Raw genomic sequence first — 15429 nt, 5'->3', positions numbered from 1 at the left:
GAAGTTTCTTCTTAATTCCAGGTTGCCCTGTTCTCCTAAACTTCCTTATACTCATTTGATGCATAACTTCTGAACATTCCTAAGTACAGTAAACTTTTCTCTAAAACAAAATTAATAAAGAGTAGAGTAGAGTAGAGTAGAGTAGAGTAGAGTAGAGTAGAACGGAACGGAACAGAAGCTGGATAGGACCTTAGAGGTTTTCTAGTCTAGCCCCCTGCTTAGGCAGGAGACCCTGTATCATTTCAGATAAGTGACTGTCTAGAATCTAGACTCTTCTTTAAAAAAACTCCAGTGATGAAGCACCCATGTCTTCTGGAGGCAAGCTATTCCACTGGTTAATTGTCCTCACTGTTAGGAAGTTTCTTCTTAATTCCAGGTTGCCCTGTTCTCCTAAACTTCCTTATACTCATTTGATGCATAACTTCTGAACATTCCTAAGTACAGTAAACTTTTCTCTAAAACAAAATTAATAAAGAGTAGAGTAGAGTAGAACGGAATGGAACAGAAGCTGGATAGGACCTTAGAGGTTTTCTAGTCTAGCCCCCTGCTTAGGCAGAAGACCCTATATCATTTCAGATAAGTGACTGTCTAGAATCTAGACTCTTCTTAAAAAAACCTCCAGTGATGAAGCACCCACGTCTTCTGGAGGCAAGCTGTTCCACTGGTTAATTGTCCTCACTGTTAGGAAGTTTCTCCTTAATTCCAGGTTGCTTATCTCCTTGATTAGTTTCCATCCATTGTTTCTTGTCCTGCCCTCTGGTGCTTTGGAGAATAGGTTGACTCCCTCTTCTTTGTGGCAAATATTAGTAGTACTTGTCCTCAAATACTAAAATACTGCTATCATGTTGTGTACTGCTTTGAGATCCTTTTAATGACAGGCTTAGAAGTCAACTATGCAATCTGAAAATAATGATTTTAGGACAGCTCTTAGACATGGAGATCTTGAAGTCGTCATTTCACTCTCTGTCCCTTGAGGAGAATCCAAAGCTGGCTGTTCCCAGAGTTCCTCTTTGCACAAAGTATAGGAAGTTTTTTTAGTAGGAACGTCGTCAGTGATGGGTTTCACATTTTGTTACCACTGGTTCACTGGGTGCGTGTGTGCGCCTGCTTCGCGGGCACACAAACCCTTTCCATGCATGCGCCCAACCTTCCACGCATACACTTTGCTCAATCGTGCACCTTCTACGCATGCACCCGGCCTCAAAAACGTGCCTAAATAGGGCAGCATAGAGCCACGGCGGGCCCACCTGTCATTTCTGCTACCGGTTCAGGTGAACTGTTCCGAACCGGCTGAATACCACCTCTGAACGTCATATGTATTTTTTTTAAATCATTCAGAATTAAAAGACCTTTTTAAATGTTTTATAAAAGTTATTTATCATAAAAGAGAGCTTGGTCTGGGACAAGCCAAAAGAGATCTTATGAATCATAAACCACAAACTCTTATGCTGGTTTAATGACGAAATCCACATTTTTGTGGGTGAATCCAGTCTGTTAGCACATGTGTAGAGCTGTGTACCAAGTGAATAAAGTTATTTGCACAAATAAAACCTGCAGGCTTTATCCCTTTGTCTTTCTTAAATTCATACAAAGGATATGCAAGATTATTTTTCAGAGGGGGGGGGAGGCTTTTGAATGTTGAATGCTAGATTTGTGAAAGCAACGTGGGTTCAAAAGACTGTGTCTCTCCTGGGTTCTTCTTCATTAAGCAGACCGTGGAACGCTGCCAGCCAATCTAGAAATTGCATGTGGCCTTTTTTTCTGGGGGAAGGGGGTAGGTCGTGATGGTGGTGGTGGATTAATCTAGGCAGAGATGCCTCCTGTGGACCGTTAAAATAGAGAACAAAGAAAAAGAAACTTAAAAAAAAAAGCCATAGATGCTATTAGCTTAATGTTTCTCTTCTCTGATCTCCTTGCTCTGCTTACTTTGTACAGTTTAATCAAGATTTTCTTTTTTTAAAAAAATATGCGGACCAAGTAATTGAAAACAAATTTACCGTGTCTTAGACCATCAAGTTCCCTTTCAACTAGTTGCTTGGCTATGCGGTAGATTCATCTGCTTTCAATTTTCAGTGATGTGAGAAATATAAAAATGGCTTGATTTGTAATTGTGAGTGTTAATAATGAAAGAGATATTCTCTGGTCTGGAGTCTGCACAGGAATTCTGGCTCTGTTATGCTTCACGTAATGAAATCCAATTCAAAAGCTGCTGTTATTCTTTACTGAACTTTTTTTTAATGCTCAGCTCACTTTTTAAAATAAACCCAGGGCTCCTTTCACTTCCTCCAAACATACGCCGCATATAGGATACATAAATATTTGCGTAGAGAAAGATTGCCACGAACATTTTGAAAACCTGTTTGTTTAAATACATATTTCATTTGATAAAAGGTTTGTTTCGGCCTGTCACCATCAGTGTCAAAACAGTAGGAAACAATTTTGAATCCAAACAAGTATTTTATGGAGTGCTCCGCTTTATTTGGGGGAGGGGATTTGGGATATATGTTGTCAATTATTATTATTTTATTTCTGATGGTAGATAATCATTTGATGAAAAATTGAAGATCCAAAGCACCTTGGAGTTCCTTAAGTCAAGCTGTTAATAGTCTTTTTGGCAAATTAGGAAGTTCTAAACTACAGGCCGTTCCCAACCTCAAATCTACAATATATTGTTTTTAAACCTTCATTTTGGCCCATGTGATTTTAGGGTTTTCAAAAAAGGCAATGCCACATTATGGCTGTTAATGCATATGTGGCTTGAAAAAGATTTCAGAGAGTTTAAAGCAGGGGTGAAATCCAGCAGGTTCTGGAGAACCAGTAATAGAAATTTTGAGGAGTTCGGAGAACCGGTAGCGGAAATTTTGAGTAGTTTGGAGAACCAGCAAATGTCACCTCTGGCTAGCCCCAGAGTGGGTGGGAATGGAGATTTTGCAGTATCCTTCTCCTGGAATGGGATGGGAATGGAGATTTTGCAGTATCCTTCCTTTGGAATGGGGTGGGAGTGTAGATTTTGCAGTATCCTTCCCTTAGAATGGGGTGGGAATGGAGATTTTGCAGTATCCTTCCCTTGTAATGGTGTGGGAATGGAGATTTTGCAGTATCCTTCCCTTGGAATGGTGTGGGAATGGAGATTTTGCAGTATCCTTCCCTTGGAATGGTGTGGGAATGGAGATTTTGCAGTATCCTTCCCTTGGAATGGTGTGGGAATGGAGATTTTGCAGTATCCTTCCCCTGGAATGGGGTGGGAATGGAGATTTTGCAGTATCCTTCCCCTGGAATGGTGTGGGAATGGAGATTTTGCAGTATCCTTCCCCTGGAATGGGATGGGAATGGAGATTTTGCAGTATCCTTCCCCTGGAATGGGATGGGAATGGAGATTTTGCAGTATCATTCCCCTGCCACGCCCACCAAACCACACCCACCAAACCACACCATGCCCACCAAGTCACGCCCACAGCACCAATAGTAAAAAAAAAAAAAGAATTTCACCACTGGTTTAAAGGAAAAAAAGTATTTCAAGAAAGATGGAAAATGTACCAAAAGGCAGTCCCTATGTTTTAACTCCATCATAGCTGAGAATGCCTCTGTTCTTGGTCAGACAATGTTAAGTTTTGTATGGCCACTGTACTTCCAAGGCTAGGGTTAGGGCAAGTGGCTTTCTGACTTTTGATGTGTCTGCTAGCATAGCATTTTCCCATTTCCCACACACTTCTGTCATTCAGATCTTTGCGGAAAGGCTTTTTAAGAAATTCTGAGGTAGGCAGTTAGAAGGTTAGTAACATCAGCAAGAGGTGGGACTGAAAGTGCTATTCTGAATTCCTGAGAGAAAGGAGAGGTTAAATGTGATTTATACTACCTTAAGCATTCAATTAGTCAGGTAGATCAAAGATATGCATATATTTATTAGGGCTGTGTAAATCATTCCATAGAGATACTTTGCTCTACATCCGCTTCTGAAGTAGCCACAACTACTTGGTGTGACTGTGATCTTCTGGGAAAGGCTATGCACACACCAGGCACATCACTGCCTGGCTACAGGCCTAGAAATCTTGGGACAGTCTCTACACAACTATGCCTAGCTTTCAAGAAGTTATAGCTGTTTTGCAGCTTTAAGAATAGATTTCCACTCTGCTTCCCCAGGATTGGAGCTTCACATTAAAGAAAGGTTAAACTTCTTCCTAATGTTCTGTTGTATTGTATGTTTGTTTGGGTAGGTTTGGGTTTTTGTTTGTCACAGTGGCTTTCAAGGTTGCACATCTTGCAAATTTACTCAACGTGAAAGTGACATTTTAAATAAGAGACAGCACTCCTAGACAACCTTAGCTTCTCCCAAAGGGGATTGTACTTTTCCTGTACTGGGATTGTACTTGGAGAGAGACAATATTTAGGTCCATAATGGTGTACCTTTTTCTGTGATTGACCTGGGCTTCCTCTTCCTCTGTTTCTGAGCTTCACGCAAAGGATGGGTGCGAGCATTTCCTGCCATTTCTCAAAACCTGGGAGAGACAGGAAGCACAAGTTATTTGTGCATCCTCTCAGACCTTTTCTACAGAACATGCAAAGCGTGACTGCATTTCACAGTAGATCAACAGCAAAAGTCATCACACTCAACGTAAAATGACTTGACATCTCTATGTAATCTCCTTTTGCAGGACCGGCTTCATATTTTAATGGGAAGTCTTAGAAAAAGGTCTCCTGTCAGACTGTTGTAGGCTGTCAAGCCAACATAGCGTACTGAAAAGCAGCAGTGAGAGGCTGTTGAATAACAATGGTTGTGTTAGTCCACGAGATCAGCTGCACACTATTTCACACTAGTTTCATGTCAGGGCATTTGTGGAAAGTTGGCTTCTGCTAAGTATAGATCAAGGCTAAAGCTATCATTTGGGAATCTGGCACAGACATCAGGGTAGACTAGATCAAACTTTTTTGGTACCGACTTCCAAAAGCGCGTGTATCTGCATGTGACCCCCTGCACGTGCACCTCCCCCCCACATGCATGCACACACACCCTGTGTGCACCCTTCCCCCTTTGCATGCGCACACGAACCCCACACCAGCAGGTGTGGCTCCCCCTTGTACAACCCGCCCCCCCTGTGTATGCGCACACATCTCCCGCATGTACCCCGCAGCAGCCCATGCATGCACGGCAGAGACCTGAAAATCAGCTGGCTGGTCTGCATGCACAGCGGAAACTGACCTGGGATGGTGGCTCGCCTGCCTGAAGAGAGGGCTCTGTGTGCCATAGGTTTGCCATTATGGCACTGGACGGTACTGAGCATTGAGAACCAAATAGTTAGGCAAAGGGTTGCCTACTAAAGGTAAACATAAAGGTTCCTCTTTCCAGTCATGTCCAATTCTAGGTGAATGGTGCTCATCTCTATTTCTTAGTCAAGAGAGCTTGCATTGTCCGAAGACACTTCCGTGGTTATGTGTACAGCATGACTACATAAACTCCGAGGCGTACGGAGCGCTGTTACTATCCACCTATGTGGTACCTATTTTTCTACTTGCATGCTTACAAACTGCTAGATAGGCAGGAGCTGGGACAAGTAAGAGGAGCTCACTCCATCACGCGGTGCTCGGGTCTCGAATCCAGGATCAGCGTCTCTAACTGCTCAGCGTCTCTAACTGCTGAGCCATCACGCCTATTATTGTTGGACAAACATGTTCCTCAGAACAGCTGATTTATATAAAGTATTGGAACGCCATAGTGCTTGAAATATATTTTAGGTTTCATGCACCGGCTTGAGTTGCATTTGTGCGTATGTGTAGTTTTGAATGGAGAAAGAAAGCAAGAGGTATATTCTGTGCTTGGTTTCCATAACTTGACACCGCTAAATTGAATGCATTACCTACATTTAGAAATATGTACTGTTGGGTGCTTGGCACATCCATCGCCACTCCGAGTCTGTTTTTGAATTTTCTGGAAGGAAAAAGCAAGAGAAAAAACTATGATCAAATGGAGTATTATGGAGCCTGATTTGTGACTAGGTTTTGCAACTATAATGCTATGTTTAACTCCTTTTTACTTATTTTCTTGCAATCTGAACTGCAACTACTTTTTCTATGTACAAACTTTATTTACTTATTTATTTTATGTACTAATACGAGCATCTCTTCTCTGGACATAGGTATGGTTTGTGTGTGTTGTATTTATATTTTGTACATGATAAATGACACATACAAACTTCCTTGGTTTTGATCTAATCATCATTACAGATTATTTCTTTTTCTGCTAGATTATTTCCAGCTATTGAAAAGCAGGAAATGCTCTGTAAGCTGGAAATGTAAACTACCAAAACCTTTGGCTAAGGATTCAGTTGATGCCTTCCTTACCTTTTAAAAGTAAGCCTTCAGAGTTAGCTTTGAAGTTTTTCCTTGCATTATAAGAAAGATTCTAGACGTCCTGTCTTGAAAGTGTTTTGCTGTTGTTATTGTTTTGCCAGAGAGGAAAAATGAGCAATGATTTTCCTCAGAAAAACAACCGAGAGATTCAATATTTCAGGTGTCGGCCCAGCATTTGTTTATGAGAATTCAACTTCTGCTTCATCTAGTGCCCCTTTCCAATGTCTTAGTACAGAGCTTTTGGGAAATATTTTAATTCTGATTTAAGGATCTACTAATGGAATGGGACAATTTGCTGAAGTCAATTCAACATGGGACAATCCACATAGGATAACTGAACACAATAAATATTATATGCCACTATTTCTTCAGCATTATTTCCATTGACAAAAATGGAAATAATGTTGAACAAATAGTGGTGGATAACATTTATTGTGTTGAAGTATCCCACATGGATTGTCCCATGGTGGGGTTGTCCTGCACCACAGTGCAAAAAAGACTCTAGAGAGAGTGCAGAGAAGAGCAACAAAGATGATTAGAGGACTGAGGTTAAAACATATAAAGAACAATTGCTGGAATTGCATATGTCTAGTTTAATGAAAGAAGAACTAGGGGTGACATGATAGCAGTGTTCCAATATCTCAGGGATTGCCATAATGAAGAGGGGGTCAAACTATTCTCCAAAGCACCTGAAGGCAGGACAAGAAGCAATGGGTGGAAACTAATCAAGGAGAGAAGCAACCAAGAGCTAAGGAGAAATTTCTTGACAGTTAGAACAATTAATCAGTGGAACAACTTGCCTCCAGTAGTTGTGAATGTTCCAACACTGGAAGTTTTTAAGAAGAGATTTGACAACCATTTGTCTGAAGTGGTGCAGGGTTTCCTGCCTAAGCAGGGGGTTGGACTAGAAGACTTCCAAGGTCCCTTTCAACTGTTATTCTATTCTATTCTGTTCTGTTCTATTAAGAGTTGGCCTCAGCTAATTGTCCCACAGAGAGTTCACTGTGGCAAGATGTCTGTGGCAAGTTGCCCTGGAATATGTCGTCCGATGCAACTTTATCTCATCCCTAGACCTAGACAGCTTATGTACATGACTTGAACAGTTGAGTTTTAGGGTGTTTTGTCTTTTCTCTTGACTCAAGTTTTGTCATTTGTACATTTTGTGATGCCTCGCGTGGGTGATGGTGCAATCTGGCACTGCCTCTGCTTTCATTTGGCCATTTCACCATGCTGACCTCTTCTCTCTGGTCACTTCCTCCTGTGACCATTTTGGCTTGGACTGTAGGAGAGGTGGGGAATCTGGCTTTTGTAGGGGCCTTACCCAGAATCACTATATATCACATTAAGAAGTTCATTTTTATTGTGTGCCAGTACGTTCACAGAAAAAAAGTGACAATCAAGGTTATCTTATAATATAGGTATTCTTGGCAACTTTAAGATGTGTGAACTTCAACTCCCAGAATTCTGCAGCATGAAATAATATTATTCTGGAACCTGATCATGTTACTGATCAGCCCAGTTTATCTGATGGTTTTTTTATATATATATTGCATCTCATTGTATATGTTTTAATTCAAATTGTATTGTTAGCGTGCTTTACTGTAATCTACCCTGAAAGCTTCAGCTACTAGGTGGTTTTAAAATATACATTTTAAAAAAATGCTTTTCTGCTGACTTGAGTACTGGAGGAATATTCAATAATGTGGTTGTGACAAAGAGGCCACAATGAAGACTGGAAATGCTAATCAAGATCTATAATGGTTATAGTCTGATTTTGGTTTCGGTTTTAGATGAGCCAAATGTCTTTGCTTAATGAATTGTAGCCATTAACTGACTAATTATTGTAGTCCAAGCTTTTCTCTCTCTTTCTCAATTTCACTGATGCTTTCACTTTTACCAATGCCTAAAATCTTATTAACAGTCTTAATAATTTTGTGTACATGTGAGGTTTTTTTTCTCATAATAGGGAAGTTACAGCTACTTTCTTTTCCACTTTGATATAATGGCTTCTCCCCCCCCCCCCGCCCCCGCCTTCCAAATCATATACACTTTTAGTGCATAGGTGTCTACAGTAAGTGATTTTAGGGAATCTAGGCAAATAATTTTTATTCTGAACCACATTTTAAAAATGGTTGAGGATTCCGTGCCGTTCAATAAGTTACGTTCCAATTATGACAGTTCTGAAGATGCTAAGAGCAAACATTTTACCAAGTAACATAAGGTTGGAAACTTCAAAACAGCTCCTATTAGAACTATCACATATTTCATTTGTGGAAAATAATCGGGAATAGTCATATTTCCGTCTTGCAAAACGAAGCTGCAAGAGATAATAATATTATTGCTCAGTATTCTTCATTAGTTAATTTATCCATGTTCTTTTGTATGCAAAACTATTTTAGCCTGAAGGAAAGGAAAAGAATCATCTTTCTCATAGTTATAACGATTTCCTGCCTGTTTATCTTGAGGTGATTCTTACTCACCGCGGGGAATAAGATGAGCTATTATAAGCTTTTTCGTGTTCTTTATCTGATACTGCTATTTCAATTCTTGCTCTATTGGTTCTTGAGATAATCGTGTAAATGGTTTGTTCTCTTGCCAGCTTCATGGTTATGTGGACCACAAGCCCTTGGGCCTTCAGATCTTCATTGGAACAGCAGATGAGAGGATTCTTAAACCACATGCTTTTTACCAAGTCCATCGTATCACAGGGAAAACAGTCACTACCACCAGCTTTGAGAAAATCATTGGCAACACCAAAGTGCTGGAAATCCCTCTGGAGCCAAAAAACAACATGAAAGCAACGTAAGGTTCTATATTAGAAAATGTTGTAAGATAGCAATGTAGGAGAACTTAATACATTTAATGTAAGAGATGCCTGCATTTAATTTGTAGAGAAAACTCTCAAGCGTAAGCTCACTATGCTTTACCACGGCATATACTGTAGTTCAGTAGTAGAATAATTCAAGTGAGTGCAGAAAGAGTCCTCTTCAAACCCTTAACAGAGGTTGCCCATTAGAGGAAAGGTCATTTTCTACTTTGTTAGCAGAATAGACTCATAAGACACCAGTTTTGAAAAAAATTGTCAATTTCCCTGGAATCTCCTATTTCTCAGGGCCTGTAACTGGAGAGTCTTTTTAGTGCAAACCCCTGATCATTAAATGCTCTGATTTCTGCACCAAGAGAACTTTTTAATTTGCCAGTCCTTGGGAGAAGGGGACATTTCAATTCATCAGCCTCTTCCCAACATGAATTAGCATTTGAATTGACTTCTTTCCCTCTTAGGTTTTGAATTGAGATGAGCATCAAATGGTATAGGGCCGGGATGGCAAACCTATGGAGCCATTTGTCAGGGCACGCGAGGCATTGCCCTGTCATCTGGCCAGCGTGCATGTGCGCACTGGCCAGCTGTCTTTAGGTTTTTTTTGAGGCCATTTTCCGCCTTCCCAGGCTCCAGAGGCTTTATAGGAATCTGGGGAGGGCACAAACAGCTTCTCCTACCCCCCCAGAGGCCCTCCGGGGGCTTCAGGAGCTTCCCTGAAGCCTCTGGAGCACAAAAAATCAGCCCTATGGGCAAACCAGAAGTTCGGGAACGGACTTCCAGTTTACTTGTAGGGGTGGTTTAAGCCCTCCGGAGCCTTCCCTGAAGGCTTCCCTGAAGGCTACGGAGGATGAAAAACAGCCCAACGAGCAAACCGGAAGTCACTTCCAGTTTGCTGGTAGGGCTGATTTAAGCCCTCTGGAGCCTTCAGGGGCCTTCCGGAGGCTTCCCTGAAGTCTCCGGAGGTCTTAAACCGGCCCTATGAGCAAACGGGAAGTCCATTCCAGACTTCTGGTTTGCCCGTAGGGCCGGTTTTTTGTGCCCCGTAGGGCCTCCGGGGACACCAGGGAGACTGTTTTCGCCCTCCCCAGGCTCCTATAAAGCCTCTGGAGCCTGGGCAGGGCGAAAAAAGCATGCAAAAAATGGGGGGGGGTACCTATCATGCGTGCATGTGCGCTGGGGGTCGCACATTGCATTATAGGTGCGGCACGCCTGTGCACGACCCCCCAGCGCTCCCCCCACTTTTGGCAGGCGAGCTAAAGGTTCAACATTGCTGGTCTAGTGTCTTATACTGAGCATTCACATTTGGATGGATGGATGGATGGATGGATGGATGGATGGATGGATGGATGGATGGATGGATGGATGGATGGATGGATGGATGGATAAATAGATAGATGGATGGGTGGATGGATGGATGGATGGATGAATGGATGGATGGATGGATGGATGGAACAGTATAGCTATAGTTTAGCTTCTTGTTAAGTTGTTGCAAATGTGGAGTATATATATATATGTAGCTCAGGATTGAACTGTAGTTCTTGATGATCTAGAACAGGGCTGTCAAACCTCCGGCCCATGGGCCAGATGCATCACACACTGGCCACGCCCATGCCAAATTTAATGAAGGGGGAAAAAGTCCCGATACGTCACGTGATGCTGTCATGATGACGTGAGTTTGACATCCCTGGTGTAGAAACAAAAATGCCTATAGTAAGAAAACCAAATTCAGAAAATATCAAGACTCCAGTGAATCATTGTTCCAGGAGGGACAATAACATTGATAAGAAAAATATTGTCAGCTGCTTAAGACTGAAAACTCACTGCGATATATTCCCTAGAATAATGGAGAGTTGTAGATATAGGAATGTTTGTATCAACCAGCACTATTGAAGTGGTCCATTGATATCAGTTTATTTCCAGATTAGGAGTATGTAAAGAATTTCATGAATAAACCAGCTGGAATTACCTGCATTTACCGGCTTTGGAACTCTTGTTTGATTGGCAGGGTTGTAAGCTAAAGCGATGAGTTTGAATCCATATTCTTGCAGAGGTACAGTGGTCCATTTTCCCTCAGGGAAGATAGAGAATCAGCCAGCCCCTTGCTGAGATCCCATAGAAAGAAGCCAAGCATACCTGGACCATTAAATCTGTAGTCATAATCAGGGAAACAAAAACAGACATTAATTTCAGGAGTGGGGAGTGTTTGCAAATGTAATCGTGCGTAAAATATATATTGACGTCATTGGACAAGGATTGTATCCCGTTATTTGTTTGTTTCATAGCATTGACTGCGCAGGAATTCTCAAGCTGAGGAATGCAGACATTGAATTACGGAAAGGAGAAACCGATATTGGCCGAAAGAACACGCGTGTGCGACTGGTGTTCCGTGTGCACATCCCTGAATCTAGTGGCCGGATAGTTTCTTTGCAAGTTGCATCCAACCCCATTGAATGCTGTAAGTCATACTTTTCTGGCAATGTTATTATTTTCAGTAACATCGTTTCTGAAACCCATAACTTTACAACAGAGGTCCCCCAAATCCCGGACTGCAGACTGGCACTGGTCTGCAGCCCCAGGAATCGGGCCACGCAAGCCCCATCTGAATCCCCATCCAAATGGGATGCATGAGATCCAAGCAGAGGTGGTATTCAACAGGTTCTGACCAGTTCTGGAGAACCAGTAGTGGAAATTTTGAGTAGTTCGGAGAACTGGTAAATCACTACCTCTGACTGGCCCTGCCCCCATCTATTCTCTGTCTCTGGCTGATCTGGAGGGAATGGAGATTTTACAGTATCCTTCCCCTGCCATGCCCACCAAGCCACGCCCACAGAACCGGTAGTAAAAAAAAATTGCATCCCACCACTAGATCTAAGGCAGCATGTGAAACCATACCTCCTCCATGGAAAAATCACCCTTCACAGAATCGGCCCCTGGCGCCCAAAAGCTTGAGGGCCACTGTTTTACAGGACTGAAATACAGGAAGTCCAGGATTGAGACTGTCTGACTTAAGGACACCCGTAGATGCAAACAGGCCACCTATTATTAAAAATGGCAGATTGCTTTCTTCTTTCTCTAGTCAATGAAGCATTGAAGCCATACAATGTTTACAGCAGGGGTGTCCAAACTTGGGAACTTTAAGACTTGTGGACTTCAACTCCCAGAATTCCCCAGCCAGCAGCATGGCTGGCTGGGGAATTCTGGGAGTTGAAGTCCACAAGTCTTAAAGTTCCCAAGTTTGGACACCCCTGGTTTACAGGAATGGCTGATAAGACAGCCTGTAGGTTGAAAATGCGCAGTTTCAAGGGTTCCTGAAACCATTGCATGGCTTCAGCCCTTTGTCTGTTCGCGAAGGGAGAATACCATCTGCTATTTGGAGTAACAGGCAGTCCATTTGTAAGTGCAAGTTCTGACTTAAATGCAAAGTCGGATTAAAGACAGAGTTAGGGAACACAACTTGTTCTTCATTCAGGAACAGCCTTTAAATCTGGGAAACATGCTAAGCTCTTGCCAAAGGCAACCACCACTTTTTACTTCCTGTCTTTTAATCCTTAATGTAAGAGCTTGGGCTTTGATCCTGTGTGATGCATGCTTATTTATCTGGGACTGTCTTATGAACTTGAAGATAAAAATGGTGCATCGCACCATTAACAGAGAGATGTTGCAAACTCACTGACTTATAAAAGAATGCCCAAATGTAGCAGCATTCTTCCAGAATAAGTAGCTCAGTATGATTTTGTGCACATGCCTCTAAGATTGTCTGGTACTAAAAAAAATATGGGAGTTTTCTAATTCTCACTGTGAATTCATTTTATAATTCCAAGCAGTATATTTCCAAGCAATTTAGACTTTAGGATTAGACACAATTAAAGAGGGAAAAAAGGAGGTGGATGTTGAGAAGAGGGATTTCCATTAAAAATCGTATCTAAATCAGGGATCACCAACCTTTCACACCTCAGAGACCACTAAATTCATAATTTTAAATCCCACAGACCAGTAATATGAACTGCCTAATGACTGGCTGGGTGGGTGTGGCTAGGTGGTCATGTGACTGGATGGGCATGGCCAACTCGATGTCACTCACATCAAGGGGCACCTCGCCAGTCTCTACTCGCCCCTCCTCTCCCAGCCACTCCTCACCTCCCTACCTGGACTCCTTAGGGCCCCAACAGGAAGCAGTTGTTGGAGCTAAAGCAGCCACCACGAGAAAGAGTTGGCAAAACAGCTGGCTCAGTTCAAATTAGATATGACCGAGAAGGAGGCTCAATAGAAGCACCTCACTGAGGACAACGAGCATAAGCTTTCCAAGCAGAAGGAAGACCTGCGGGAGTGCAAGGCCAGGTACCTGGAGGCTCAGCAGGCTGAGATGGTCAGCCAGTTCCAGGCCATGATGCAGTCCCACTGGTACAAGGTCCTCCAGATTGTCGCCACCAGCGGCACTTCCCTCCAGCCTTCCCCCAAAGCTCCGCACCAGGACGCTGCAGCAGACCCCAAGTTGGAGTTTCTGCCCCCCTCCAACCCACATAAAAAGACACTGAAGGGGGAGACTCTCTGCAGCAACACAAATGTTCATTAGATGTATCCATCCCAGGAGGCATAGTTTGAGTACCCTTGATTTAGTGCAATATAAAAAATGCAAATATTTTTTCTGCGGACTACCAAAATTTTCTCACGGACCATCAGTTGGTGACCGCTGATCTAAACAATGCATAAAGTATAGTGTACTCTCCCGTCATGTTTTCCATGGGGATAATGTCCTGGGCTTTCTGGCAGGTGAGCCTCCTCTTAAATACGCCACTTTATCTTCCCTTGAGATAGGAGGATGTTAAAAATATTTATGGGTCCATTTGATGAGTTGAGACCTGTGGCATAGCCTCATTCTAAGCACCTCAAAGGAGGCTTAGTCATTTTTGGAGAACTTACCCTCGTGACCATCTTTTCTCATCCTGTATTGTATTTTTGTTAGTAACTTGAGCTTTCTCAGTGGTTTGGGGATTTCATAGTTTAACGAATCATTTTTACATCTTTTATCGTATGACTGATATTAGTGTACAATACACTACATATTAGTGTAACAATGAACCACCTGAGTAAGGAGGCTTTGAAAGGTCTGCTCTGTGGTTTTTTGATCACAGCAAAATGCTTTCCCTAAGACACATTTGTATTGGAGATGCACCCTGTTAAAATGGGGTTAGGTTTGCAATTGAATCATCTGTAAAAGTTTTATTATCAGTTGTTGGTGTTTGTTTTCTTGGATGAGGACAAGATCCATATACTTTTATGTTCTATTTCTGTTGTATCCTGATAAGTCAATCTATAAGTGTGTTGGTGGCAATGTGTTACTGCTTATGGTTTGCATGTGGTATCAAAATTGGATTGTCTCTTTCCGTGGAGATTTCCTTTAGTTAATCTGCCTGTTCATTGTAAATTGGATGAAGAATTTAACCATTTCTTAAAACATGCACATACAACATATACCCTCACTTACAAACTTGGACCCATTTGGGCAATTCTTGGACTCATAGTTTAATAGTATCAGTATGCATCTTGGTGCTTTGACTGACATTCTTTTTTAAAAAAATATTGATATTTAGTAAAAATTTTACATAAAGCAAAAGAAAAGCCCAAGGGAAAGAAAGAGGAAATGTTATGGTGACTTCCTACTTTCTCTTCAGCAGATAATTATCTTATAATCCCTCTTCTGAGATATTATACACATCCCTTCAGCCTATCACTGAAATCCACATTTTAAAACTGTTCACCAAATGTGCACATTTTCTCCTTATTCTTTGTATTGATGATATTTCTTAGTTACAGCATTGCTATAAGTATATTTGATGAACAGCAAGCTTTCAGGGACATGGTGGCTCAATGGCTAAGACACTGAGCTTGTCGATCAGAAAGATTGGCAGTTCAACGGTTCGAATCCTTAGCGCTGCGTAACGGAGTGAGTTCCTGTTATTTGTCCCACCTTCTGCCAACCTAGCAGTTTTAAAGCATGTAAAAATGCAAGTAGAAAAATAGGAACCACCTTTGGTGAGAAGGTAACAGTGTTGCCTTCAGTGTTGGCCACATGACCACAGAGATGTCTTCAGACAGCGCTGGCTCTTTGGCTTTGAAACGGAGATGAGCACCGCCCCCTAGAGTCGGGAATGACTAGCACATATGTTCAAGGGGAACCTTTACCTTATTACCTTTAAGCTGGCTAGAGATGAGTGGCCAAGCCCATTAAAATAGTTGATCAGAACTGTCATTCCTTATACTTG

At 42.0% G+C, this 15429-nt stretch overlaps 1 protein-coding gene across 4 annotated transcripts in view; it reads left to right on the top strand.

Annotated features, from left to right (window-relative positions):
• Nucleotides 1-15429, top strand: part of NFATC2 (nuclear factor of activated T cells 2) — a 173663-nt gene that overhangs the window by 44959 nt on the left and 113275 nt on the right. For all 4 annotated transcript variants that reach the window (XM_081949660.1, XM_081949663.1, XM_081949661.1 and 1 more), the window contains exons 4-5: nucleotides 8945-9147; nucleotides 11449-11621. In XM_081949660.1, coding sequence (XP_081805786.1) covers nucleotides 8945-9147; nucleotides 11449-11621 — 376 coding nt within the window. The remainder of the gene's footprint in view (nucleotides 1-8944; nucleotides 9148-11448; nucleotides 11622-15429) is intronic.

The sequence above is a fragment of the Natrix helvetica genome, assembly GCF_964273705.1.
Source record: "Natrix helvetica genome assembly, chromosome: 3".
Taxonomy (NCBI): Eukaryota; Metazoa; Chordata; class Lepidosauria; order Squamata; family Natricidae; genus Natrix; species Natrix helvetica.
The sequence above is the reverse complement of the archived record's forward strand: the minus strand, read 5'-3'. Positions and strand labels throughout refer to the sequence as shown.